Raw genomic sequence first — 27333 nt, forward strand, 5'->3', positions numbered from 1 at the left:
TTTTGCATGGGAGTTAAGAAAAATGTTGCAATACCTTTGTATGTGATCCTACCATTGATTAGCTCATAAAATTATTTTTTATTTATTTTTTAAGTTGAAAGATAGAAAAAAAAAAGACCTAATGATGACCCCCTAGATAGACCTGGCATTCGTGTCATGTTATGTTCATGTCGTTTTTGTGTCATACCCGATATCTTAACAGGTGCGTGTCATGTAACACACGTTAAAATAAACGGGTAATATGATCCGAACCGAAATCGACTTGTTAATATTATGAGGTAATATGACCCATCCTGTTGCCCGTTAAGAAAAATATTTTAAATCAATAAATAATGAAAATGAAAAAACATAATTTGACCCAAAAAAAATTGTAAAATATAATACTAAATTAGTATATACATACCACATTATCACATAAATATTACTTCAAAACATAAAAAATAAAAAAAATAAAAGCATTTGTCTTTCAAGTATTACATATCTCAAAATAAGAGCCCAATAAAAAAATATTAGTACATATTACTGTGAACACGAAAATTTCCTGAAAGGAAAGAGACAAGAACGTGCACAAAATAATATTTGTATTTGATGATTTTGGATTACAATCTCTCTCAAATTTGATCCTCTGATTCGATCTCCGTAAGGTGTTGATTTGTATATGTGCAATTGATCCAAAGGGCCGTTGGGCTTGATCTAAGGATGAACGTTCTTCAAAGGCCGTGGGCTTGATCTTGAAGGTGGATTTGAGCGGATCTTCAAGGAGCCGTTGGGGCTTGATCTTGAGGATGAGCGTTTCTTCAAGGGCCATTGAGGCTTGATCTTGAATAACGGTGATGAACGGATCTTCAAGGGCTTTTGGGCTTGATCTTGAAGAACAGTGATGAACGGATCTTCAAGGGCTTTTGGGCTTGATCTTGATGAACGGTTGAATGTATGGATTTGTTGACGTTGTTGATCCAAAGGGGCGTTGGGGCTTGATCTTAGGATGAATGGATGATGAACGATGAACATTTTCTTCAAGGGCCGTCGGGGTTTGATCTTGAATTGATGGAAGTTCTTCAAGGGCCTTTGGGGCTTGATCTTGAATTGGTGGAAGTTCTTCAAAAGGCCGTCGGGGCTTGATCTTGAAGGTGGATGATTGTTGATCCAATGGCCGTCGGGGCTTGATCTGAGAAGAACGATGAACGAAGAACGAAGAGGGCTTTCTTGATTCTTCGGGAACCTGGATGCTTGAGAGCTTCGGAGTTTCGGAGTTTCAGAGTTTCAGAGCTTCAGAGCTTCAAGGTTTTGGTGTAATATGAATTCCTCCCCTTAAATGAATGAAATTGGCTTCTATTTATAGAATTTTCCAAGGCCTAATTTTGAATATAATATTCCAGATGAAATAAGTCGTTTCTGCCAGGTGTTGACACGTGTCCTGTTTGATGACTTTTCCGACTCATTTCAATTTTTCGTCGAGTCACACACTACGTGTAAAATTTATGTAATACATAAGCGTTGAAACTTTGATTTATCGGTCAACATTTATTTACCAAAATTTCGATGTCTAGAAATGCCCCCACTTCAAGGCGCGTCGTATACATGTGCTTGTCACGTGTATGAGATGCGTTTTGAAATCCCTTATTGTAGATGTCGATCCAAGGGCCGTTGGGGCTTGATCTTGAATTGGGCTGGAAATTTATTCAAGGGCCGTTGAGGCTTGTTCTTGAACTTTGTTTGAAATTTCTTCAAGGGTCGTCGAGGCTTGATCTTGAAGGTTGAAATTGGACCACAAGGAGCTTCATGTGGTAGATGATCTTTGGCTTTGGTAGTGGATGAATTGGCACGTATTTGTTTTTTGCGCTTGTTGACTTTCCACAGCTTTGATCTTGAACTGGGTTGGAGGACTTTCTGGATTCCTCCAATTGTTGACTTTCCACAACTTATTCTTGAACTGGATTTGATTCAAGGGTGGTAGACGCTTGATCTTGGATCAGACTTGTGATTTCCTCAAAGACCGTTGAGGCCTGATTTTGAATTTGGATGGAAGCTTCTTCAAGGGCCGTTGAGGCTTGATTCTTGAAGGTTGACTCGAACACATGACAAGCAAGCACGAGTTAAAGGTGACGACTTGTTGCTTTGTTCAATCTTTCTAATTCACACCTGAGCAGTTTGGTCAACGGTATGATCTTCAAGATTGATGGGCTCTTCTTCTAGTTGGTGACTTGATCTTTAAGGATTTGATTCAAGGGTGGTAAATCAGCACGTGCAGCCCACAACGCCTAGCAAGTTGACTCAAGAATTTGAGGGTCAAAATGAGTCCTCCACCCAAAGTGATCGCAACCCTGATGATATGCGATACTTTTGATTTTGAAGAAGTAGCGGATGAATCGACACGTGTTTTGTTGTGCTTGTCTCCACATGCTTTAATGTATCATTTTCCATTCCTTAAATGTTCTCCAGGCAAATGTGGCATCTTCTCGAGTTCCTCAGCTCAGACTCTTTCTGCTGAGTTGAGTGTGCAGGCTGCAAGTTGAGTGTACAGGCTGCATTCTTCTCTACTTGTTTCTTCTGCACGTTGTCTCCACATGCTGCAAGGTATCATTTTCACTTGTCTTATCTGTTTTCCAGGAAGATGTGGCAGCTTCTTTGGAAGTACAGCAGTAGTGGAAGACGAGTACTTGAGAGCAATGCCAGGTAAGCAACCAGGCAAAAGTTCCAGGTAGTCGATTCCTTACCCGAGTTTGAGTGGAGGTTTCGGCATATTGTTTTCTTTATCCTTGTCTTTGTAGGTAAGAACAAGGACAAAGGAAAGGACATGGAGAAAGCATGATATGAGATACTCTTGCTTTCTACCCTGGTGATATGAGATACTTTTGCTTTGGTGTCATTTGCTTGCAAAGGTCCCCCAAGGAATAAGGAACACTGAGTGACTCGAGAGGGTTTGTTGGAAATGCATTCTCAGAGATGAAGAAAGGTTGAGTATGTCTGCCTTGCTATGGAGGGTGAATGTGGACAGTTATAAGAAGTTCTTTAATACCTGTAGATGTACTATTCTTTCACTCATGTCGGCAACCGTTGAGTGATTGATCAGTATGGCTTCACGTGCTTTTCTTTTTCATCAGAAATCTTTGACAAATTGTCCGTAATTTTCGCCAAGCTGAGTGTGCATGTGACATGTGTTGACGAGGCTGAAAAAGACTGGCGCCTCTTCGATATCTGGGATTGGTGCTTCGACAAACTGCCCGTGATTTTCGCAAAGCTGAGTGTGCATGTGACAGATGGTGACACGTCTGGAAAAGCAGATGCCTTTCCGATTTCTGAGTTTGCCTCTTCGAGTTCTGAGCTCCGTCGAGTGCAGAGGTTGCATGTGACAAGTGCGGACAAATCTGGAAATGAAGATTGGCCCATGTTTTCTGAGAAAGCCCAGCTTTTGAAAAAGCTAGCACTTCTTCGATTTTTGAATTGGCCTCTTCGAATTTTGAGCTCACCTCTTCGATCTCTGAAATCCCATTGAGTGCTGATTTTTTATAGAGGCACGCAGTTTGTTTCAAAGCACACTTGAATTTTTTTGCTTGTAGAAACTCCCTTCTTGCACTTCTAAGATCTTGATTTGTCCGACCTCTTCTTTCTTCAACACCTTTGAAAATGTCTGGCCCTTCCGACCGTCGTTTTGACTTGAACCTTAGTGAAGAGGCAGTCCCGCCTTCTCCAGACAATATATGGCGCTCATCATTCATATCCCCTACTAGTCCTCTTACTGTTGGGGATTCGGTGATGAAGAATGATATGACCGCTGCGGTGGTGGCCCAGAACCTTGTCACTCCCAAAGATAACAGACTACTTTCCAAACAGTCTGATAAGTTGGCTGTTAAGGATTCTCTGGCTCTCAGTGTGCAGTGTGCAGGTTCTGTGTCTAATATGGCCCAACGTCTATTTGCTCGAACTCGTCAAGTTGAATCATTAGCGGCCGAAGTGATGAGTCTCAAACAGGAGATTAGAGGGCTCAAGCATGAGAATAAACAGTTGCACATGCTCAGACATAACTATGCTACAAACATGAAGAGGAAGATTGACCAGTTGCATGAATCTGATGGTCAGATTTTACTTGATCATCAGAGGTTTGTGAGTTTGTTCCAACAACATTTGCCTTCGTCTTCTGGGGCTGTACCGCGTAATGAAGCTCCAAATGATCAACCTCCGGCTCTTCTTTTTCCCGGAGTTCCGCCAAGTGATGAGGCGCCATATGATCAATGAAGGCTCCTTATATTTGCTACTTGCACATTTGTAAAAAAAATTTGTTTGCATGTAGAATGCAATTTTATGTAATCTTTCCAGAGAAATAAATAAAATGGACTTTACTTCTCTCAATGCATTTTTTTTTTCAACCATCTTCTGCTTTTGTGTTAGACATCCCTATTTCCATTATTGCCCTGTGTTGCCTTCAACAAAAGGCAAATCTTTGACAACTTGCACATACACACCACATCAAAAATTTATACTTTCTTATTTGCTTTCGGTGCCACTACCTTTCTTTACAATTATTATTTTTTTTTTTAATCATGCACCCACCCATTATTATTTTTATATATTATTATTATTTTTTCATATGGTGCAATCCGCACCATCCCACCTCCCTACTTTCTTTTGCTCCTTCTTTTCAAAATGGGCTGATGGTGATGATCCTTTATAAAAAAAAAAATTTTAATCATGCACCCACCCATTATTTTTTATATATTATTATTATTTTTTCATATGGTGCAATCTGCACCATCCCACCTCCCTACTTTCTTTTGCTCCTTCTTTTCAAAATGGGCTGATGGTGATGATCCTTTATAATTTTGTTTTTTTTTTACATGGTGCGGATTGCACCATATGAAAAAATAATAATAATATATAAAAAATAATGGGTGGGTGCATGATTTAAAAAAAAAAAAAAAAAAAAGGGTTTCAGGAATGGTGCACCGCACCATGTAAAAAAAAATTATAAAGGATCATCACCATCAACCCATTTTGAAAAGAAGGAGCAAAAGAAAGTAGGGAGGTGGGATGGTGTGGATTGCACCATATGAAAAAATAATAATAATATATAAAAAATAATGGGTGGGTGCATGATTAAAAAAAAAAATAATTATAAAGGATCATCACCATTAGCCCATTTTGAAAAAGAAGGAGCAAAAGAAAGTAGGGAGGTGGGATGGTGCGGATTGCACCATATGAAAAAATAATAATAATATATAAAAAATAATGGGAGGGTGCATGATTAAAAAAAAAAAAATTATAAGAGATCATCACCATCAGCCCATTTTGAAAAGGAGCAAAAGAAAGTAGGGAGGTGGGATGGTGCGGATTGCACCATATGAAAAAATAATAATAATATGTAAAAAAAATAATGGGTGGGTGCATGATTAAAAAAAAAAGAAAAAGTGAACACGAAAATTTCCTGAAAGAAAAGAGACAAGAACAACGTGCACAAAATAATATTTGTATTTGATGATTTTGGGTTAAAATCTCTCTTAAAATTTGATTATCTGATTCAATCTCCGTAAGCTGTTGATTTGTAGATGTGCGATTGATCCAAAGGGCCGTTGGGCTTGATCTAAGGATGAACGTTCTTCAAAGGCCGTGGGCTTGATCTTGAATGTGGATTTGAACGGATCTTCAAGGAGCCGTTGGGGCTTGATCTTGAGGATGAGCGTTTCTTCAAGGGTCGTTGAAACTTGATCTTGAATAACGGTGATGAACGGATCTTCAAGGGCTTTTGGGCTTGATCTTGAAGAACAGTGATGAACGGTTGGATGTATGGATTTGTCGACGTTGTTGATCCAAAGGGGCATTGGGGCTTGATCTTAGAATGAACGGATGATGAACGATGAACACTTTCTTCAAGGGCCGTTGGGGTTTGATCTTGAATTGGTGGAAGTTCTTCAAGGGCCTTTGAGGCTTGATCTTGAATTGGTGGAAGTTCTTCAAAGGGCCGTCGGGGCTTGATCTTGAAGGTGGATGATTGTTGATCCAAGAGCCGTCGGGGCTTGATCTGGGAAGAACGATGAACGAAGAACGACGAGGGCTTTCTTGATTCTTCGGGAACCTGGATGCTTGAGAGCTTCGGAGTTTCAGAGTTTCAGAGCTTCAAGGTTTTGGTGTAATATGAATTCCTCCCCTTAAATGAATGAAATTGGCTTCTATTTATAGAATTTTCCAATGCCTAATTTTGAATATAATATTCCAGATGAAATAAGTCATTTCTGCCAGGTGTTGACACGTGTCCTGTTTGATGACTTTTCCGACTCATTTCAATTTTTCATCGAATCACACGCTACGTGTAAAATTTATGTAATACATGAGCGTTGAAACTTTGATTTATCGGTCAACATTTATTTACCAAAATTTCGATGTCTACAATTACAAAATACCAAATGTCCAAAGATATGAAAATTGAAGGGAGTTGTGTTTCAAGATTGAGAAACCTTGCACGTTTTCATCAATCACCAAGGAAAATAGTATTGAAACTTTGGCTTGATATATTATCTTCAAAGGTTATATTGACGATATTTTCACTAACACTATGTTTGAAAGAAGAAATTTAAGATTACTAAGGAATTTTAAAATGACGAAAATTGAAATGACCAGATTTTATTTTCAAGAATTTGTAAATTTTCTTGTTTGGTTAATCTAAAAGAACAATGGAATTGAATATTGAATTTGTTATTTTTAAACTCTAAATCATAGAAATTGGGAAATGACACCTATTTACATGGAATTTGAACTTGGGAATTGAAGGTCCCAAATTCCAAGTTTTTTTTCCACGCGAAAATTCTAAATTTCTATGTTTATGAATTCAAACAAGGAAATTGGTGCATGTTAATTTATAAATTCTAATTTTTACCAAAATTTCAAGTTTATTTCTCTCATCCAAACATAGTGTAAAGCTTTCCACATTAGCACTCTCTTCCACATATTTCCACATTAGCCTCTCTTCCACATAAATTATGTATCAAAAACCAAACATTGTAAACCATTCAAATTACGGTTTTGCACTCAAATAATTGTTATTAATTTTGCACTCAAATAAAAATCATTGTTAATAATTGTAAACCATTCAAAACTGACCAAAAACCGTAAGTGTTAGCCCACCCTTTTTTTTTTTTTTTTTTTTATGGAAAATAGAACCAAGGAACTAATGTAGGCCTAAGGTCAACAAAAATCAGGTCCGACGAGCTAAAAAATAAAAGTTGCTTTGTTTTACTAGTACAGTAACGTAGGCAAGTCACTGAAATAACAAGAGAAAAGAACCCTGCTTACTGCCATAAATTCCAAGCCAAACGCAGGCAAGTCGCTAATCGAATTGGAAGGTCCTAAAACGGCAAACTCTTTCACCGATTTGTTCAGTATCATCGGGAATCTGGATCACACACACTACTCAAATTGCAAGACTTACTGCTACCTACTAAGAAACAACACTTGATATCTATGAACATGCAGCTCGCTTAACGGCAATCCTACAATTCTGAACTATTGAGTAAGTTTACTGGTATTGCTACTACTCTAATTCAAGAAACGGAGACAAACCTCAACCGCATCTGTCGGAGAAATGGAAAACGTCTAGGTAGTTAAACACACATCTGAAAAGCATAACAACGAAAGTTATATCAATCACAAGTTTCTACCACCCGAAACTCCCACGACAGGATGGCACATATCAAAGCATCATCCATTGCTCTAGACTCTGGACCAAACATTCACATTGACGGCGCAAACAAAGAACATGCAAGGCTATATAGCGAAAGGGGGCAATGAACACATAAGGCATCCAATGATTTGCTCCTAAACAATATATCCATGGAACCACAAAAGATGCAAAGGTTTAAGACAAATGCGGCGTCTCTCTCCAACTAAATTGCCGTTTGCAGCGTCTCTAAATCAGAAATACAAACGGGTTTAAACAAGATATAAAGCACCTACATGAACATGAAGTCCTTTGTGTATTGTGTTTGTGGGAATTGGATCCGCTCCAGACCTTAGTGTCCACAGCCTAGGGATCAATTCATCTGGGCCGCACAAATTGAATGCAACGGTCCCCATTAACTTATTTTCCTGGCCCACCACACAACCAACGGCTCTGATTTCTTTTACACACCAATCAGCGGCCCAAATGATTTGATCCCTAGGCTTCGGACACTAAGGTCCAAAGCGTATCCAATTCCGTGTTTGTGTACCATGTGAGAAGACCGAGGCATTAAACATGAGCAAACACTAACAGAAAATTTGAGTTAAAATAAATTATTTACATCCAGAAGAAAATGGGAAAACATGAAAACAAATATCAATTTCTTCTTCGAAACGACTACTAAGCTAATAACAAGCAAATAAAAGCAAGTAAATCAATTACAAATGCACCAAGGAAAAGTGAGGAAATGGCGATACCGATTTCAATCAATGAGAGATTGAATTATCTCCGCCAGAACTGGAAGCTCCAGCCGCGCTAACAGACACAGCTCGCTTCTTCCTCTCCTCCTCGTATTCCGGATCATCGGTTGGCAGCTCGAACCGGCAAACCGGGCAAGTATTTCTGGAACTCAGCCAAGGAACGATGCAATCGCCGTGGTAACCATGCCCACACGGCAGCTTCTTCGACATGTCACCAACATTCACCATGTCCTTGCATATGGCGCACACCACGGCCTCATCCTCTGCCGCAATCTTGACCGATGGTAACTCCGACACAGCATTCTTCCCCGCCGGTGGAGCCCCTCTCCTTCCAGCATTATCGCTCTCAGCCAAGGTCTGCAGCAAAGCCTCATAGCCGGCTGCGTCCACGTAATCCTCGGGATTGCCGATGTACCGGTCCGATTCGGGCATTTCGAGCCGGAATTCGATCGAATTGTCCTCCAGCCCCATCAAGATCTCGGCCCAATCCAGAATCCGGTTCCTCCCGCTGCTCGCTCGGGTTGCAATCTCTCGGATGTGGAGACGAAGCACGTCTCGACGATGTCGTCGCATGTCTTCTTCATCTCTCTCTTGCTGATCTTCCTGATTCTCTTCATCCTCGTTATCCGATCTATCTTCTTCTTCTTCCTCCTCCTCCTCCTCTTCTACTTCCTCTCCAGCTTCTTCGTTATCCTCGCCGTCGTGGTTGTGAAACTCGACACTGTGCGCATCTTCGTCGTCCTCGTCCTCGTCGTTGTCCCACCCCTCCATCTCAATCCTAAAGAAATCGTCATCAAGCGAGGGGTTTTCAGGCTGCGGCGGGGGCGCATCCTCCTCACGCGCCGCCTGAGCGATTAGCCTCAGCACCTGGAGAAATGGAGAGCCGAAAGTCGGGTCATCGACCTGATCGGACGATCGGGAAGGAGGATCCCACTGCGGATATGACGCGGCCGGGATGGATTCGACGAAACCATTCTTGCACTCGTGGCAAACGATGTCAGGGAGATTCGCCACGGTTTCGATGGAGACGCGTTTGTTGCAGTGGTAGCACCAGTACTCCATCGTCTCCGTCTCGGCCTCAGACGCAGATCGCGGCGGCGGCGGCGGCGTCTGGGATGGAGTTTCAGCCATAGGGTTTGGGTTTGGAATTAGAGGTCCGATACGGCCAATAAAGACCAAAAGAAAGACGAAGGAGCGGGGAAAGTGGGTGGGGGTTGCAGATTAGATTCTTGGGGACAAGTACGCCGAGAGTGCCAAAGGAGTGCTTCGGTGCTGCGAGGTGCTTGTTTCCCTTGCATTTGGTCCGTTGGATGAAACTTACAATTTGTTGATCTGTGGCGGAGAAAACATATCCTATGAGAGTATAAAGTTGTTGGTAATGCAATAACTAAATAATGATTGGGGATTTTTTTCCTTTCTTTTTTTTTTTGGCAAATTTTTTCTTTTCTTTTTATGGAGAGGATTTTTTCAATAACTAAATAAATAAGAAAGATTCCATTCCTTAGAAAACTAGATTATAATGAAGAAATTTGGACAAATACAAAAAGATTATAATAAAAAAAGTAATCTTACACAGGTCCTCAAATCTAAATGCCCCTATGAGATATTAGCATTTTAATATACTAGTCATGCACATCATGCTTCTTCTTTTTTTTGTATTTTCACGTTATACATTATAGGGTAAAGTACAAAAAACTACCTTAACTATTGGTCTTGTTGATGCACAAAACCAGAGAGGTTTTGGAACAACGTAAATCCGACCGTGAATCTGCAAGAAAGTAAATAACACAAGATGTATCGTGGTTCACCCCAATGTTTGGGCTACGTCCACACTGATATTGTGAGGGAGCTTCTGAGGGTGAGAGAGCTCTTCCCCTTGCCTAAGAATTGGCCTCTTCAAATAAGGAGGGTGAGGAGTCCTTTTATAGACTAAGGGCTCCTCACTTATTACATATTTGCCCCTTCATTTATTACATAATTACATTTGAGTCCTCCGAGTATTTATACGAGATTTAAATACGAAGGCCCTAAGTATGGTACAAACAGTAGTCCCCCAAGTCTTCAGCCAATAGAGTCTTTTGGCTGGAGATTTAAAATTCAGTTCATGTGTGGACCGAAATAACTAGATGTCGTCTACAACTGATACTCGATATGAGGCGGTGCTCAATCTAAAATGATGTTTAACTAGAAGTGGCACATGTTGCGAGACTGCTCAGTTTGTGGCTTATGTTGCCTTGATTAGCTCGGCTTATGGCGTTGAATGTGAGGGAATCCCTTTTATAGAATAAGGGCTCGCTCCTCAATACATAAGTGATGGGTTAGGAGTGATGCTCGTGGCGAGGCGGTTGCTCAGCTGGCGGTGATGCTCTCTAATGAAGGTGAAGGAGTCCTTTTTATAAAATAAGGGTTCGCTCCTCAGTACATGAATAATGGGTGCTCTCTAATGAAAGTGAGGGAGTCCTTTTTATAGAATAAGGGTTCGCTCCTCAATACATAAATAATGGGTTAAAGTCCCCCTAGTATTTTTCATGAGGCCTAGTTGAGGTCTAATGTATGGTACATAATGTAATCCCCCAAGTCTTCGATCAATAGAGTATGTTGGCTGGAAACTTCAAATTGAATCCATATATGGGCCGAACTGGCGGTTGTTCGGAGACGGTATTTGTATACCCTGCACTGAAGCTTTGTAGGTGAAGTTTTGCAAGTGAAGCTTTGAAGCTGGAGCTTTTGTAAATGAAGCTTTTGAAGCTGAAGCTTTCGAAGCTAGAGCTTTGTAAATGAAGCTTTCGAAGCTGATTGACATGAGTGATGCTCATGAATGTTTATGTTGATTGACATGAGTGATGTTCATGGATGTTGACATGAGTGATGCTCATGAATGTTGACATGAATGATGTTCATGAATGTTTATGTATGATTGACATGAGTGACGCTCATGAATGTTTGACATGAGTGATGCTCATGTATAATTTTGGAGTATTGAACGTACTTTTGATCACCTGGTTGGTGATAATAGCGGCAGACTGCAGAATAATTTTGGAGCACTCGGCGTACTTTTGATCACCTGGTTGGTGATAATAGCGGCAGGCTGCCAAATAATTTTGGAGTACTGGGTGTACTTTTGATCACCTAGTTGGTGATAATAGTGGCAGGATGTCGAATAATTTTGAAGTACTGGGCGTACTTTTGATCACCTGGTTAGTGATAATAGCAGTAGACTGCCGAATAATTTTTTGTAATATTGGACGTACTTTTGATCACCTAATTGGTGATAATAGAAGGCCTGGCTCTTTTGGGCATATGGGTCTTCGCCCTCCACATAACATTACAGCCCATTATTTTGGGCTTACCCTTTTTTTTTTTAATTACCCTCTGATGTGGTTATACAAATGTCTCCGAAAGATAAGAAAAATAAAACACATCATTCAAAAAATAAGAAAAGTAAATCACATCATTCTGGTGAGATGTTTATTCCTTGCTTTTGCAGTATCCCCATGTGCCTCCCTTTTGCTTTCTGCTTTTTCTCGGTTTTTTTTCTGCTTTGCTTTTGCTTTTGTTTTCCTGCTTTGCTTTTGCTTTCTCTCTGTTTTTCTTTCTTTTGGCAGATGGCAGACAAAAGAAATAATAATAGACTGATTATTAAGAAAGCTTATCTTCTTCTTCGATCTAGTGGTCGGTTTTCCATACTAGATGATGGGAGTTTTGGGAGGCAGCATCCATTGAGGAAGCAAAGGCGATGGTGAGGAGAGGTGAGACTCCGGCATTGGAGAGAATGCCTAGCCACACCGTGTAGTCGCATCAGAGATGAACTTCACAGCCTCGCTCTCACCTTGTGCCCGGATAATTGTAGCCCGCCTCTTCCTTCCCTGAAACCTTTCATTTGCAAACTCTCACCTGTCCGGATCAACCTTTCTGAACCCATAAGTGTTGAGCTGGAGAATGAAGCTTGAGAAATTGTTGTCCTTGAAGTGTTTGGGCAGCAGTCCTGGAGAATTCGTACAAGTCCTAAACAATGAAGTTCTGCCAAGCATCACTCCACGAAACGATCGAATCGGTTTATGGGTCGTCCACCATCTGAAATGTCTTGTTCAAGAAACAACCACAACATCTACAGTTTCTTCTTTCACCTTTAGCAATTCAGCCGCTGGGTTCAGCAGAGCGGTGGAGGAAGAGGAAGAGGATGACCTGGTCAAAGTTTATGCCTTTGGAAAAAGTCACCGCCTTTTCTTTCTTTTTTTTCAGTTCAGTCACTTATTCTTTGGCACAATAAAGCTCGTTCTTAGCTTCTTCTAGATCTTTGGCACAATCAAGCTCGTTCTGTCAACTGGGTTCTGCCTCATGAATGTCAACTGGGTTCTGATCATACCGTCGTCGTCACTGTCGACGCCGCCGATCATCTTCCGGCACTCGTCGATCGAACATTCGTCTCCCAAGCTCCGGAGCACTTTCGTACAATTCCTCTGCCTAAATATACCTGTTCTTATCAATGTCGTAGACGGAGAAAGTGTCTTTGAGATTTTCGAAGGCCTCTGCATAGTCGACCCCTTTAGTGTTGAACTCTTTAAAGTTTATGAAGCTGTCTCCGTCAGAATCGACCTTGGAGATCATGCTGTTTGAGCTCCTCGTCGGAAGACGGCTGCCCCAAGCTGCTCATGATGGCTCTAAGCTCGGAATACGAGATCTTTCCGTCGTCATTGACGTCGAATTTCTTGAAAACTTGGTTAAGCTCGGCGATCTAGGCACGCGAATGGAAGGGGGGTTCGCGAGTGGGCTGAAGCGGCGGCGGGGTGGGCAGTGATGGCGAATATCAGCTGGTCTGAGTTAGGGTGAGTTGGAACAGAGCCGAGTCCAACCGAGTTGAAGACTTTATCTTTACAGGGAAGTGGGTCGGGGAGGACTGAGCCCAGGTTTTTAAAACCAATACAGGAAAGTGGGATCAGGGACTTCTTGGGAAAACGTGGAAAAGTCAAGCAAATTTGTGAGGAAAAAATGGGCTCAAAGATAAAGGATGATAAAATTTCAGATTAAACCCAGAATATGTGGGTTTCTCAATGTGCATATATATAACCTAGCTCAGACGATGGTGGAGATCTGTGAATATGTGGGTGTGTCTCTGAGTGTGGGCATTGGGTTGTTTGCAGATTCACGGTGGATATTGTGGTGAGGTCTCACGGTGGTGAGATGAAAAAAATAAAAGAGAACCGACATAGCTTTTCGTGTCGATTCCTACAGACGGCGCCAAATGTTGATGCACAAAACAGGAGGAGTTTTGGAACAACGTAAATCCAGCCGTGAATCTACAAGAAAGTAAATAACACAAGATGTAGCGTGGTTCACCCCAATGTTTGGGCTGTGTCCACACTGATATTGTATTTCTCTGAGAGGATTGTGAGGGAGAGAGAGCTTCTGAGGGTGATAGAGCTCTTCCCCTTGCCTAAGAATTGGCATTTTCAAATGAGGAGAGTGATGAGTCATTTTATAGACTAAGGGCTCCTTACTTATTACATATTTGCCCTTTCATTTATTACATAATTACATTTGAGTCCTCAAAGTATTTATACGAGATCTAAATACGGAGGTCCTAGGTATGGTACAAACAGGTCTCACGACACTTTCATACCTCATTTTTTTAAATGACAATGTCATACCTCATCTTACGAATTTGTGCCAATGTCATACCTCCGTCAGTTTTTCTGTTAAGTGCTGACGTGGCTATATACGTGGCCACTCACTAATCCAACTGGATTAAAATATAATTAAATATATTTTTTAAAATTTAAAATTTTAAAAAAATTATATTAAATCTCTCTCTCCCTTCTCTTTCTTGCCTATATCTCTTCTTTGCATCCCTAAAACCCATTCCCACCCGTCCCCCTAACCTTCCTCCACCACCCTCTTTCTCTCGCATCTCTCTCTCCTTTCCACTGTAGTCTCCTTCCTCCCCACTTCTCTCTCTCGCCGTGCCCATAACCCCCCAAAACCCACCTGGATTTTTTCATCCGCCCTCCTTTCTCGGATCTACCTGCAAGCTCCGACCCGCTTCCCTCTCCCACTTCATTGCCCACGACCGATCTGTTGTCATTGCTGTCTCTGAAGCTGTTAAGGAGAAAGGGAGAGATGAAGAACTGTCAAGGTCGGGGCCGACGAGGTTGTCGTCTTCCCCTAACCCAAACCCAGATCCCACCCCAAACTAGCCACTCCCATTACCACCAGGTGCCTCTCTTCTCTTCCTCCGCCGTTCTCTCTATTTCTAACCTACAAGCATGCATAAAAAACAAAGCACCCACCAATCCTGAGAACACACCATTAACAAAAGTTCAAAAATCCATCTTCCAGTTTACCTCACTTTTCTAAGAAAATGGAACCTTCAAAATAAAAAAAAAATTCATTTCCTTTCTCCCACATTTTTCGAGCAACCAAACAAAGCAAAACCATTCAATTTTTCTCAGAAAAAAAAACCCAATTTGTATTCACAAGAGACTTGGCAGCGGTGGTGGGCGCTGGATTGCTGCTGTGTTTTGCTGGGCTTGAAGATGGTGCTGGGCTGCGGAAGCAGAGGGAGGTGGCAGAGGCGGTCCTCAACTTTTGCAAACCCGATGACGAAGTCGATTACTTGGCAATCATGGGGCGACAAGGTTGTCAAGATTTTGCAGAAGTATTCGAACCCATATGGGTAGTTTGGTAAGGAAGGGGATGAGATCAATGGAGGGAGTGGGTACCCGGAGAAAGGTAAGGTTGGTGTGCCAGAGATCGGCGACTTCGATGTCGTCAGTTAGAATGGGGAAGAAGGTGATGGTTATTGGTGGATGGAGTCGACGATGAATAGGAGAGAAGGGAAGGTGAGTGCGAGTTGCAGATGAGAGAAAGGTGGGTGGGGTTACAGATGAGAGAAAGGAGAAATGAGGTCGATGGGGAATAAATGGGGTGGATCGGATTTGGGGAAGACATGAGGGGGAAAGGGGGTGGGTCCCCATGTAAAAAAAATTAAATGATTTTAATTTTTTAGTTTTTAATATTTAATTAACTTTTTAATATTTAATTAATTTATTTAAGCCACGTCACTATTTAAGTAAAGCCACGTCAACACTTAACAGAGAAACTAACAAAAAAATTGACGGAGGTATGACATTGGCACAAATTCGTAAGATGAGATATGACATTGTCATTTTAAAAAGATGAGGTATGAAAGTGTCGTGAGACCAATAATTGAGGTAATTTTTTGTACTTTACCCTACATTATAATAAATGTTTTTTTTAACAAACGATATTATTTATAATAAAAGGGAGAGATGTGAGTTTAGTCTCACGATGACTAGCAATAGTGTAGTTCAATATACGAAAAACAAAACATCAACTCACAAACTGTCATGCCAAAAGTAGCGATTGACTTGATAATTTAGCAAATAGGAAGCAAGTGTAATATTTTTAAATTTATAAGATTTCTTTGTCAACCTATAAAATATATGGACTATTATGTTATTACTCCACAATGAGGTTTGTAACTTAAGTATTTTAGACTTTAGAGCATTGTTATCATTGTATTTGAAATTTTGCGTTTATCCGTCTTTGTGCTCAAAATCTCAAGTCAGATTTTCCCTTCTCAGGTAGCCAACATTGCTTTATATTGAGAAAATATAGTATCCTATCAATATCTTGGACGTTAAAATATCCTTTTTGAATAACCACTTTCACCGTTTTTTTTTTTTTTTGTCAAAGGTTACTTTATTACCACAACACAACTAATTACACAAATTGAAGCTCATATAAAATAACCACGCAAGCAAAAAAAAGAACCTCAATAGTAACTTAAATACCCAAAAACAATAAAAAACACTGAAACTAACCCTAACTGTTTTCTTTCAACAACACCGCCGAAAGCACCGATCACAAAAATGAGAGTGACTACACTTCATGATTAATAGGTTGACTATCCTCCACTAAGAACAACCATTTCAACAAAATTGTGTTCGGCGTTTGGTTCATTTTCATTAGCATGAGAACCAGAGTCTGCTAAGCATTCCATTTGGGTCCTTGAAATTTGATCAAACGATTGTAATTATTATAACTTTTAGAATGGTCATTGTTTGTAGCTGTTTGATCAGATTTCAAGGCCCTAGATGGGTTGCTCAGCAGGCTTCGGTCCCATGCTCAGGAGGGGATCCGGCTCCGTTCATTTCAGTTAGCAACCTAGCATGCCTTGCCTGCCAATATAGAACACGAAAAGACACCTTTTATACTGACATTAGGCTTCACCGGCCGGGGCATCGGTTCTTATAATATGAATGCATCGGTTTTTATTTTCGATATTTGATAATTTAACCTATTAACGCTATTATTTATTAAAAAATAAATAAAAAGACCCAATCTTCGTTAGCACACCCTCTGAACTCTTTTCAGTCAAAAGACACCGTTTGAACTTTAAATAATCAAAAGTGAGGCCAATTTATTTATAACACAAAATTGCTAAATATCATCACCTTGTCCGGAATAATTATTTATTTACAATCATATCCCTCGCTCCATCCAAAAAGCAAACCTCTGTATTGGCGTTAGTAGATTTACTAAATAAACAAGATACATACACACCAACGACCAAGAAAGAGAGATTTCACCCACCTCAATCTTTTCTTTTTCATTTCCCCCCCCCTGTTATTTATCAAATTTACGAAGAGCCTCCATAGCCGATTTGTTGCGGGAGCCTAAACCGGACGTCCGAAGCCGACGATCGGACGCGCACGCCGTGCCAGCAAATACCACCCTTGCACGTCTCATGAGCAACGGGAGGAGGATTGTCGTCGCGCGAAACTGCGTACGTGGCTTTACGGGAGACGTCCCACGCCAGAGTCAGGAACAGGATAAGGCACACCACGGAGGTGGAGAGGATTAACACAAAGGCACCACCGAAGCTCTGCCCAAACACCACCCCGTACGCCTTGATGGCGACGATGACCGCCACGTAAATCGTCGTCAAGTTCCTAACCACCGCGTCAGAAACCGCCATCTGCTGGGTCTGGGTGGGGCTCTGAGAATTTGAGGGACACTGATCAACTTAGCTCTTTGACCTCTCTTTGACAAGTCTAGGGTGGAGTGGCGGCTATTTAAAAGAAAAACTAAAGGGGTCCACAATTAAGTGATTTAATCAAAGGTTGCTTCTATTAACCGCTAATCTTGACTACTTTGGAGGAAATTATTGGAACTTTGGAGGGTTTTTTAAGTAAATAAATAAGGATCAATCTCATGTACATAGAGGTTAGGTCCGTTGATTAAAATTCCGCATCATCTTTTAACACTCAATTTAAATACTATCAGTTAAACGACAAATAATCAGTCACATGTAATTCTATGTTAAGTCAATTAATTATGACACTGCCTCATCTTCTAAACCCCATTATTCTTGTTTAGACCTAAGAATCCATCACACACAAAAATACGTCAAAGTCAGTTAATTAGAATATTGTACCATCTTCCTCCATTCGAATTTAATCATTAATTCAGTTGATTTGAGCAATTTAGAACACTGTCTCGTAAAAAAACAGTCTTGATGTTTCTATCTTGAGCTTATCTTTAGTTTTTGGGCGTTTCTTGAAAGGAGATCAATTTAATTATTAAGCTGGATGTATGTGTTTCTAGACTCGCGACTTGCGGTTGCTTGAAGTTTTCCCTTCTCACCAATTTAATTATTAAGTTGGATCAAAAAGTTGGATCAAATTGAGATGGTAAGGAGAATCTTAGCATGTGATCTTTCACCATACTCAAAACTCAATGACGATTTCAGAGCATTTAGTAAGTAGATGAGATATGTAAGTAGTCTTTCGTCATACTAAAAAGGCAATGATGGATATAGATATTTTTCTCCTCTGATAAGTATATGAAATATGCAAGTCAAAATAACGACCTATCGTGGCTCATCAAACGTCCAACTAATGAAGACTGTCAACGTAATAGACAATTTTACTTGCATCATTAGTGTAGAGTACATAAGAACGTATTAAACACTTTGTGGATCTATCAATGTTCACATGTTAATAAAAATCAAATGTAATTGGCCAAAACTGAAAATTGGATTCCAATTTGATCGATGGTCCTATGCCTTGTTCTAAAGTATGGTTGATGAGGCCAATCAGATGCAACGAATTGAAGCTTCATGATCGATGAAACGATATAAATCTCGAAAGGCATAAAAGGCAGCCAAGATTTGAGATCTAATGGCTCAAAAGCATTGCATCTACATCGGATTCAATTTCATAAAATATTAACCAATTAAATTTAAAGCCTAGGTTAGTGTGTGGGGGCAATTTGGCAATGGCCTCATTCGTTGAGCTAATTAGAAATAAGCCCCAACTAGCCTAAAGGCGTAAAAGAAACTTTGGCGTAACGCGAAAGCATACGTATTTTTTGTAAAGATAATGTAGGGCTGGAATTATTTTAATTAAGAAAGAACTTAGCTACTGAAAAAAATTAATCACTTAAACATGTGTCTATATGTGATTGGTGAGCAGCAGGAACTGCTATTGATTTTTCAGCAGCCAAGTTCCATTCATTTAATTAAACAATGACTAAGTTTTTTATTATTTGATAAAACATAAAAGCTGTTTTATTGTGTCTCATAAATATTTGGCTAAACTTTTGTATTGTATTTGATTATGTTTTTCTTAAAAGGTTTGCTAGTGGCTTTATTACGACAGTTCACTTCAGTCACAATTGTGTAATTTATCAGCGCTATAAATCGAACCCATAATACATCCAATTAATTGTTAATATATGACTATTTAGTATTACGGTCTAGTAGTATTCCTCTTCACTTGTAAGTGAGAGGTCATATGTTTGATTATCGCCAAATGCAAATTTGAACCACATTATTGCTAGCTCATTGTGAGGTTAAGCCCACCTCCTCCCCCTTAGTGTAGATAATATTGTTTGTTAGAAATAATATTAATATATGACATATTTACTTATTTTAAGTAGATGAATTAAGGCATTGAAATTATGAAAGACAAGGAATGGGGAAAAAATCAATTAGGGATAAGTAGTTACTCCAATTTATGATTTTGAAAATATTTGACAACTAATTATATAATCCATAAGTTGTGTATTAGCAAAAGTGATGAAGCTAGAAACTGGAATTATTTCTTTTTCTTTTTAATACCCTATGCATTTGTTGCACCAGATTATCTCGGATTTGATTAGTTTCAGGGACTAAGCTGGATTGGCTTAGACTAGACTAAGCTGGAATAACTTAGTGAAACGTTTGGTGCAGTGTCGGACTAAAAAACAGAATAATTAATAAACTATAATATTATATTAATTCATGCATATATAGTAATATTTTATATTATTTAATGTTTATATAATAATATTTAATGTTTTTAATGCATATTTATTCCCCTTTTACTTTACTCCAAAAAGACTACCCTCCAAAACCATCTTTTCTTTTCTTCTCCCTCTGGCTCCTCCCCATTTATTCTTTCCTCCATATTTTTCCTGCAAAACGCAGGTGTAAAGTTCATCGCAAATCCTTCAAAACAAGCTCATCCTCTTCACCCTCTTGCCATTGTTAAGCATTTCCACCTTCCTCATCCTTTTTTTTTCCCAAAAATTTTCGGATCTCTCTCTCCTTCCTTTGATACATGCGTTGGCTTCTCCGCCTACAAAGCCCTCTCATAATTTTCTGGCAATGGGTGGATTTTGAATTTTGGGTTGGATTTTGTTGTTGTTATATTTTTGCTTTTTTTCATTTTTTTCATTTTTTTTTACTTTTGTGGTTGGATTTTGAGGTTTGGGCTATAGGTGGAGCTTTGTTTCAAATCTGAGCAGTGATTAAAGGGTGTTGCAGAGGAACGCTTGCAAACGACGCGACGGGCAAACAAAGCAGGTTTGAGGACAGGACTAGCAATCCCATACATATTGGGGTTACTCACTAAGACTACCTAGTGAAAGACTTAGTCGGTGCGAGTTCGACGTAGTCTCATTAATGGTAATCCTTGTTCGCATCAAACACCGGCTAGCAATTCCAGATGAGCCAGTCCAATCCAAGGAAGTTTAGTGAGGGCAAACAAACGCCCCCACAAAACAACTAAGCTTGTTTGTATTTTTTTCTTTCTATTTTTTCAAAACATGTATTAAATTTGAACGTGCCTTCATTTAAAAGAAAAAACTATAAGATGAGGTGAGGAGCTACCTTCTTTTTTTTTAATTATAAATAGGAGCTACCTTTTTTTTTTAATTTTATTTATATTTTTAAGTACGATATTATTTACACTAGGAGGGAAGGGTGAGGTTTGGTCTCATAATGTGCTAGCAATAATGTGATTCAAATTCACCTTTGATGAAAATCGAACTTAAGACTTCTCACTTACAAGTTAAAAGCAATATCATTTTACCGTAGTACTAAGTGGCTGGTAAGGAGCTACTTAATTCATTATTCCAAAAAAATCATCACAAAGTTTTTCTTAATGAAATTGGAGAGACGAATGAGAATAAGATGACTATTTTAAACGCATAACAATTCTCAAGAAAAAAAAGGGTCAAGTAGTAAGTGCGGATAAATACTCAATTTTTAGGGGTTTATTCAAATTGATTTTTAGGGGTTTATTCAAATTGATCTCAACTTTTAAAATTTTTATAAATAACTACCTAATGTTTTAATAATTGACATTTGTCAGCAATGGCGGATCCAGGATTTTAACAATGGGTGGTCCTAATATAAAAGTTCCAGAAAAAAAAATGAAAATAACATAGAAAAATAAATGGCAAACTACAACTTTGACAAAAAATATGTATGAACTAACACTGTAACACAATCTTCTACAAAAAAAAACACTATAACACATTTCAAGTAATATCAGAAAATCCTAACGAATGAACAATAAATATGTATGAACGAACAATAAATATGTATGCACTAACACTAAAATAGATATGAAAAAATCCTAAAAAATTAACAATGAATAAGGTTGAACTTAATTTAAAACCCGTTAGTGTGTAATTGTTTGATTTTTTATCAAAAACCCTTACCAAAAACCAATATCAAAGACCCTTACATATATGTATTCATTGTTCTATCTTTTGTTTTTAATTAGTGTTCTTTAAAAAAAAATTAAAAAAAAAATCCTAACAAATTAACAATAAATATGTATGAACTAACGCTAAAAATAAGTATAAACTAACACTAAACTAAACTAGAAAACTTATAGAAATTCTGAAATTGCTGTTGATGGCGTTTGCTGGCTTGGGTGGCGTGAGGAATAGGAGCGGCATACAATTAGGTATATTATATTTGATAAAGTTGAATTTGATTGAAAGCAGACTAATAAAAAGCCATGGGCTTTTATTAAATTTCAAATTGTTTGACTTTTTAATAAAAGATGGTGAGTGCTATTACGTGAAAGCTCTCTCGTGGATTTTAAATTTTTTGTTAATGACTTGATTCAAAACGACGTCGTTTTGGCCAAATCATTTAAAAAAAATACCTTTCTTCTTCCTCTTGTAGTTTTGCACAGCGCAACAGCCACGGCTGCTGCTCTACTCTACCATTGCCCAGACTTGGGTGGTTCTAGGAGGTTTTCACAACCATTTATCTGAGCTTCCGGGTGGTCCCGAGACCACCTTGATCCCTTAGTAAATCCGCCCCTGCTCGTCAGGTAACCAATGTTAAGTGATAAGGTCACAAGGATTAACTCATGACGTGGACAAATACAATTTATTTTTTCCGTCATTTATGGAACTTTAAATGCCCAAAATCAATGGCTTTGATTCTAAAATTTGCTTGATTAAAAGGGGTGGATTCAGGGACTCATAGCTCCATATATAATGCGACAGTAAAAACCCTCTTTAATACTTTTTTACGTCATAACTTAATGTTAATGACCTAACAGATGTCAATTGGAATCACTCCCGAAGATTGGTTATTAGTTGTGTAGATTATGGAGGCCCAGCCCAATCGTAATTGGGCTTTGATAATTCAAGCAGATCAGAACCACAGCTGTTTTTTTATATTATTTCTCCACGTCAAGGACGAAACAAGCGCCAATACTAGACTGCCACGTCTAACCAGCAAACACCAGCCCTACGATCATCCACGGTGGTAGCACAAGCTCTGATCTGACCCGTCAAAGCAAGACTGGAATTCTCAAGTCGTCGGTGGACCCGTCTCCACGTCAAGGAAATAGAGAAGGCCCAATAAAAACCATCCACATATTCCCCAAACAAATCAGAGACCATCGATTTGTCCACGCTGGCAAAACCAAGCCAATCACCGTTAGACGACTCTTGCCCCCGTCTAAACGGCAGGAGCCAGATATAAAATCCGAAGCTGTGGGAGATGCTGGCAAGCAGCACACACTGAATCGGATAAATCTCAGTGAGCGAAGTTACTAGAACTTGTTCTTCTTCGAAGTGTTTTGGAGTCGCAACGATGAGGAAGTGGACGATCCCTTCCGTTCTGCTTCTGCTCTGCCTTCTCTCCCTCCTCCCCGATCAAGGTACGCCTAGGGTTTCTGCTCGCATTTCTCTTCGTCTGTGTAGATCTCGATTAGTTGAATGGTGAATGATGCATTGCTATGAGTAAATGTTTCTGAAATCGAACTTCGATTTGGAGATTTTGAATTGATCAGGGTTTTCTGGCGATCTGTGTTTGTTCAGGTCGGAAATTACAGGCCAACGCGGAGGCTGATTCCGACGAGCTCGTAGATCCGCCGAAGGTGGAGGAGAAGATCGGCGCTGTTCCCAGTGGGCTATCCACCGACTCCGACGTCGCCAAGAGGTAAGAGCTTTGTTATTTCCAATATCCGAGCTCGAAAAATTCGAAGGCCTAGATTCTGAGTGGATGCATTTTTCTTGTGGTATTTTTAGGGAGGCAGAGTCAATCTCGAAGAGATCGCAGCGCAGCAACGCGCAGCACTTCGAGTTCCAGGCGGAGGTGTCTCGGTTGATGGACATTATCATCCACTCCCTCTACAGCAACAAGGACATTTTCCTCAGGGAGTTGATCTCCAATGCTTCCGATGTAACGCGTTGACTTTAATCTAACATTCAATGTTTTATCGTTGACCTGACATGATTTCGATTGCTAATCGGAATTTTTTTCGATCTCAGGCACTGGACAAGATTAGATTCCTCGCCCTCACGGACAAGGATGTTTTGGGCGAAGGCGATGACACTAACCTCGAAATTCAGGTAAGTAGTGGTTCTTGCTTTGCTTTTCACTTAATGAAGCATACGAAATGATATGTTTAAGAGCGTTGTCGCACTGGTTTGAAAAATTTGTAGATTAAATTAGACAAGGAGAAGAGAATTATCTCCATTCGCGATAGGGGTATCGGTATGACAAAGGAAGACTTAATCAAGAACTTGGGAACCATAGCTAAATCTGGAACTTCAGGTACATGCTTGTTTTTTATTTGGAGATCAAAATTTTGAGTGGAACTGAGTGTTTGTTTCTACTTTATACTGATTGAACTTTGATTTTACGCTTGCAGCCTTTGTGGAGAAGATGCAGACTAGCGGCGATCTCAATCTTATTGGGCAGTTTGGAGTTGGGTTCTACTCTGTGTACTTGGTTGCCGATAATGTGGAAGTCATCAGCAAACACAATGATGATAAACAGTAAGGGTTTATAACAAGTTACTCTTTCGTTCATTTTTTATGCTAACAGGTTTTTTAGGGGATACTTAACTGTTTAATGTTGACAATGTAAATTTCATGTGCTTCAGGCATATTTGGGAGTCAAAGGCTGATGGGTCATTCGTAGTCGCCGAGGATACAGAAAATGAGCCACTAGGACGTGGTACTGAAATTAGACTGCACCTTAGAGAGGAAGCAGGGGAGTATTTGGAAGAGAGCAAACTAAAAGTGAGTGGTTTCCCCATTTGGGACTTCTAACCAGTGATTACTTGGTTTTATTTCGATTTGTGCTCACGTTGGTTCCCTTATTTTGTAGTACAAACAATTTATCCCTTTCTTATTCAATCCTATTAGAATCAGTAACGTTCTGCATTTTTCTTGTTTTTGTTTAACGGCCAAACATTCTGCCACGTAAAGAAGATAATGATAGTTCTACACATTAATTATAATGTAGTGGTTATGTTAAAATGATGGTTCATGATAACTTACTTATTGTTTTGTTTTTCAGGAGTTGGTGAAGAAATATTCTGAATTTATCAACTTCCCCATCCGTTTGTGGGCAAGCAAAGAGGTAGATGTGGAGGTTCCTGCTGATGAGGATGAGTCCAATGATGAAGAGGAATCATGTATGCAGCCGTGTTCAAACTCCTTTTTCAAATTTACTTTTAAAATCTAGTACTTAATTCCTAATATATGCGTAGTCTCATATATTTTGATACAAATTCTCACATATTGTTTCCTCCCTGCACTCAACAATTGTGAACAGCTGAAACTGAGAAAAGCGAAGAGGAAACTGAAAAAGGCGAAGATGAAGATGAAGATGCTGAGAAGAAACCAAAGACAAAGACAAAAAAAGAAACTACTTATGAATGGGAACTTCTTAATGATGTTAAAGCTATATGGTTACGCAGTCCGAAGGAAGTGACCGATGAAGAGTACACCAAATTCTATCACTCTCTCGCCAAGGTAACTTTTGTATATGATACATATGATGGTTGCTTGACCTTGTCGAATGTTATTTTGGAATCTAAATCACCTTTTATACTCTGTATTCATCAATGGCACATATATTGTTCAACAGGATTTCGGTGATGAGAAGCCTTTATCATGGAGCCACTTTACTGCTGAAGGTGATGTGGAATTCAAGGCTGTCCTGTTTGTGCCTCCTAAGGCTCCTCATGATTTATACGAGAGCTATTACAATGCCAATAAATCCAACTTGAAGTTGTATGTTAGAAGGGTTTTCATATCAGATGAATTTGATGAGCTCTTGCCAAAGTATCTAAACTTTTTGTTGGTAAGTTCTTGCAATCAGGTTTATGGGATTGGTTTTATACATGCTAGCCTCAAACTGGATTTTACATTGATGATTTTTCAAACAGGGTCTTGTTGATTCCGACACCTTGCCACTCAATGTATCCCGAGAAATGCTTCAACAACACAGCAGTTTGAAGACCATCAAGAAGAAACTTATCCGCAAAGCTCTTGATATGATCCGTAAACTTGCTGAGGAAGATCCTGATGAGTCCAGTGACAAAGACAACAAAGGTATGGAGCTTAATTTATGCAACCAGTTATCTTTACAGTTCTGGAAGTATTCAATCTGAACATATTAATTGCTGTATAGTATAGATGTCATAATGACCGCAGTCTGGACTTGCTTGCATCAGTTCCATCACTTGAAAACTGAAAACTTAAAAGGAGTTTTGTTTTTCATTAATTGATCACTTTTGCTTCTTGAATTTTGATGTGAAAACAGAGGTTGAAAAAAGTGAGGATGACGAGAAGAGAGGCCAATACACAAGATTCTGGAATGAATTCGGCAAGTCCATTAAACTTGGTATCATTGAAGATGCGGCTAACAGGAATCGTTTGGCAAAACTCCTAAGATTCGAGAGGTATTTATAATTTTTATGTTACTATTTATGTTTCGTTTTATTGACAGCATAGTACATCTTTATAGTCGTCTTCATGTGGTTGAATGACTAATTTGAATTCTCTGGCAGCACCAAGTCAGATGGCAAATTGACTTCACTAGATCAGTACATTTCAAGGATGAAATCTGGGCAGAAGGACATATTCTACATTACTGGAGCCAGCAAGGAACAATTGGAAAAATCTCCATTCCTCGAGCGGCTTAAGAAGAAAAACTTTGAGGTAAATACGAAAATCTCCAATTCTTTTAGTTCTTTTCTGGCTTTTTTTTGTTTTGTTACTTTCAGTCATGAAATGGCATGTTTTGTATGTTATTTACCTCTTCACTTGTATTGTTGCAGGTTATTTTCTTCACAGATCCAGTTGACGAATATCTGATGCAATACTTGATGGACTATGAAGACAAGAAATTCCAGAACGTGTCAAAGGAGGGCTTGAAACTCGGCAAAGACTCAAAGGACAAGGAACTCAAGGAATCATACAAGGAGCTCACTAAATGGTGGAAGAGTGCTCTTGCCAGCGACAATGTGGATGATGTAAAGCTGTCCAACCGTTTGGCCGACACCCCTTGTGTGGTTGTGACATCAAAGTATGGTTGGAGTGCAAACATGGAGAGGATCATGCAGTCTCAGACATTATCAGACGCTAACAAGCAAGGATACATGCGTGGCAAGAGGATACTTGAGATTAACCCAAGGCACCCAATCATCAAGGAGCTCCGCGAGAGAGTAGTAAAGAACGCCGAGGTATGTTCTAAACTTCTTTAATGTGGTTTATCTGTAGAATTGCTGACGAATGTGGTTTATCTGTAGAATTGCTGACGAATGTGGTTTATCTTACGCAATTATTTGTTTGCTCTTCAGGATGAGAGTGTGAAGCTGACAGCGCAGCTTATTTACCAGACCGCACTCATGGAGAGCGGCTTCAATCTTCCAGACCCTAAGGACTTTGCTTCCCGCATCTACAGTTCAGTGAAGTCTAGCCTAAACATCAACCCTGACGTTGAAGTTGAGGAGGAAGATGATGCCGAAGAAGTTGAGACAGAAACTGCTGCAAACGAAGCTGCAGCTACCCCCGAGGCTGAGGCTGAGATCGATGCTGATTCACTTAAGGACGAGTTGTAGGTTGACTTGAGAAGCGGGAATTCGAAACGTTGCAGTTATGTGATTCCGTTTGGTTTAGTTAAGACGTTAGGTTGAATAGAGTTACTGTAATCATATAAACCAGAATTTTGTCTCCAGCATCTAAGTGATGAATTGCAGAGACTAATCAATGCCGTGATGTATTTTCCTTGCAATTACAATGTTCAATCTTCTGTTTCTGTTTCTTTTTCTTGGTTATTTATTGTTGCTTGACTATGATAGTTAT

General features: G+C 39.5%; 3 protein-coding genes across 3 annotated transcripts; 1 reads left to right on the top strand and 2 right to left on the bottom strand.

The window, feature by feature from the left end:
* Positions 1-7201: 7201 nt before the first annotated feature.
* LOC103426650 (E3 ubiquitin-protein ligase CIP8-like) lies at positions 7202-9743 on the bottom strand. Its single transcript, XM_029106552.2, has 2 exons — positions 8407-9743; positions 7202-7604 (listed from the first exon to the last, which is right to left on the bottom strand). The coding sequence occupies exon 1, from the start codon at positions 9538-9540 to the stop codon at positions 8416-8418; it is 1125 nt and encodes a 374-aa protein (XP_028962385.1). The 5' UTR covers positions 9541-9743; the 3' UTR covers positions 7202-7604; positions 8407-8415.
* Positions 9744-16832: 7089 nt separating this feature from the next.
* Positions 16833-17488, bottom strand: LOC103428593 (uncharacterized). The gene has a single exon (XM_008366708.4). It carries the CDS (start codon positions 17408-17410, stop codon positions 17072-17074), a length of 339 nt encoding a protein of 112 aa, XP_008364930.1. The 5' UTR covers positions 17411-17488; the 3' UTR covers positions 16833-17071.
* A 5132-nt stretch (positions 17489-22620) lies between these two features.
* LOC103450371 (endoplasmin homolog) lies at positions 22621-27292 on the top strand. Its single transcript, XM_008389706.4, has 15 exons — positions 22621-22889; positions 23050-23170; positions 23260-23413; positions 23503-23583; positions 23677-23788; positions 23886-24012; positions 24120-24258; positions 24539-24656; positions 24797-24996; positions 25112-25327; positions 25413-25578; positions 25790-25928; positions 26037-26187; positions 26307-26711; positions 26829-27292. The coding sequence occupies exons 1-15, from the start codon at positions 22823-22825 to the stop codon at positions 27087-27089; spliced, it is 2457 nt and encodes an 818-aa protein (XP_008387928.2). The 5' UTR covers positions 22621-22822; the 3' UTR covers positions 27090-27292.
* The last annotated feature ends 41 nt before the right edge of the window (positions 27293-27333 follow it).

Source organism: Malus domestica, chromosome 08 (genome assembly GCF_042453785.1).
Source record: "Malus domestica chromosome 08, GDT2T_hap1".
In the NCBI taxonomy this organism is placed as follows: Eukaryota; Viridiplantae; Streptophyta; class Magnoliopsida; order Rosales; family Rosaceae; genus Malus; species Malus domestica.

Excerpts from the sequence above, each read along its gene's own strand:
- LOC103426650 (XM_029106552.2), bottom strand. The coding sequence starts at position 9,540 with ATGGCTGAAACTCCATCCCAGACGCCGCCGCCGCCGCCGCGATCTGCG.
- LOC103428593 (XM_008366708.4), bottom strand. The coding sequence starts at position 17,410 with ATGGCGGTTTCTGACGCGGTGGTTAGGAACTTGACGACGATTTACGTG.
- LOC103450371 (XM_008389706.4), top strand. The coding sequence starts at position 22,823 with ATGAGGAAGTGGACGATCCCTTCCGTTCTGCTTCTGCTCTGCCTTCTC. Across the intron at positions 23,414-23,502 it reads TGATCTCCAATGCTTCCGAT|GCACTGGACAAGATTAGATT; the intron begins GTAACGCGTTGA and ends TTTCGATCTCAG. Across the intron at positions 25,929-26,036 it reads AAACTCCTAAGATTCGAGAG|CACCAAGTCAGATGGCAAAT; the intron begins GTATTTATAATT and ends ATTCTCTGGCAG.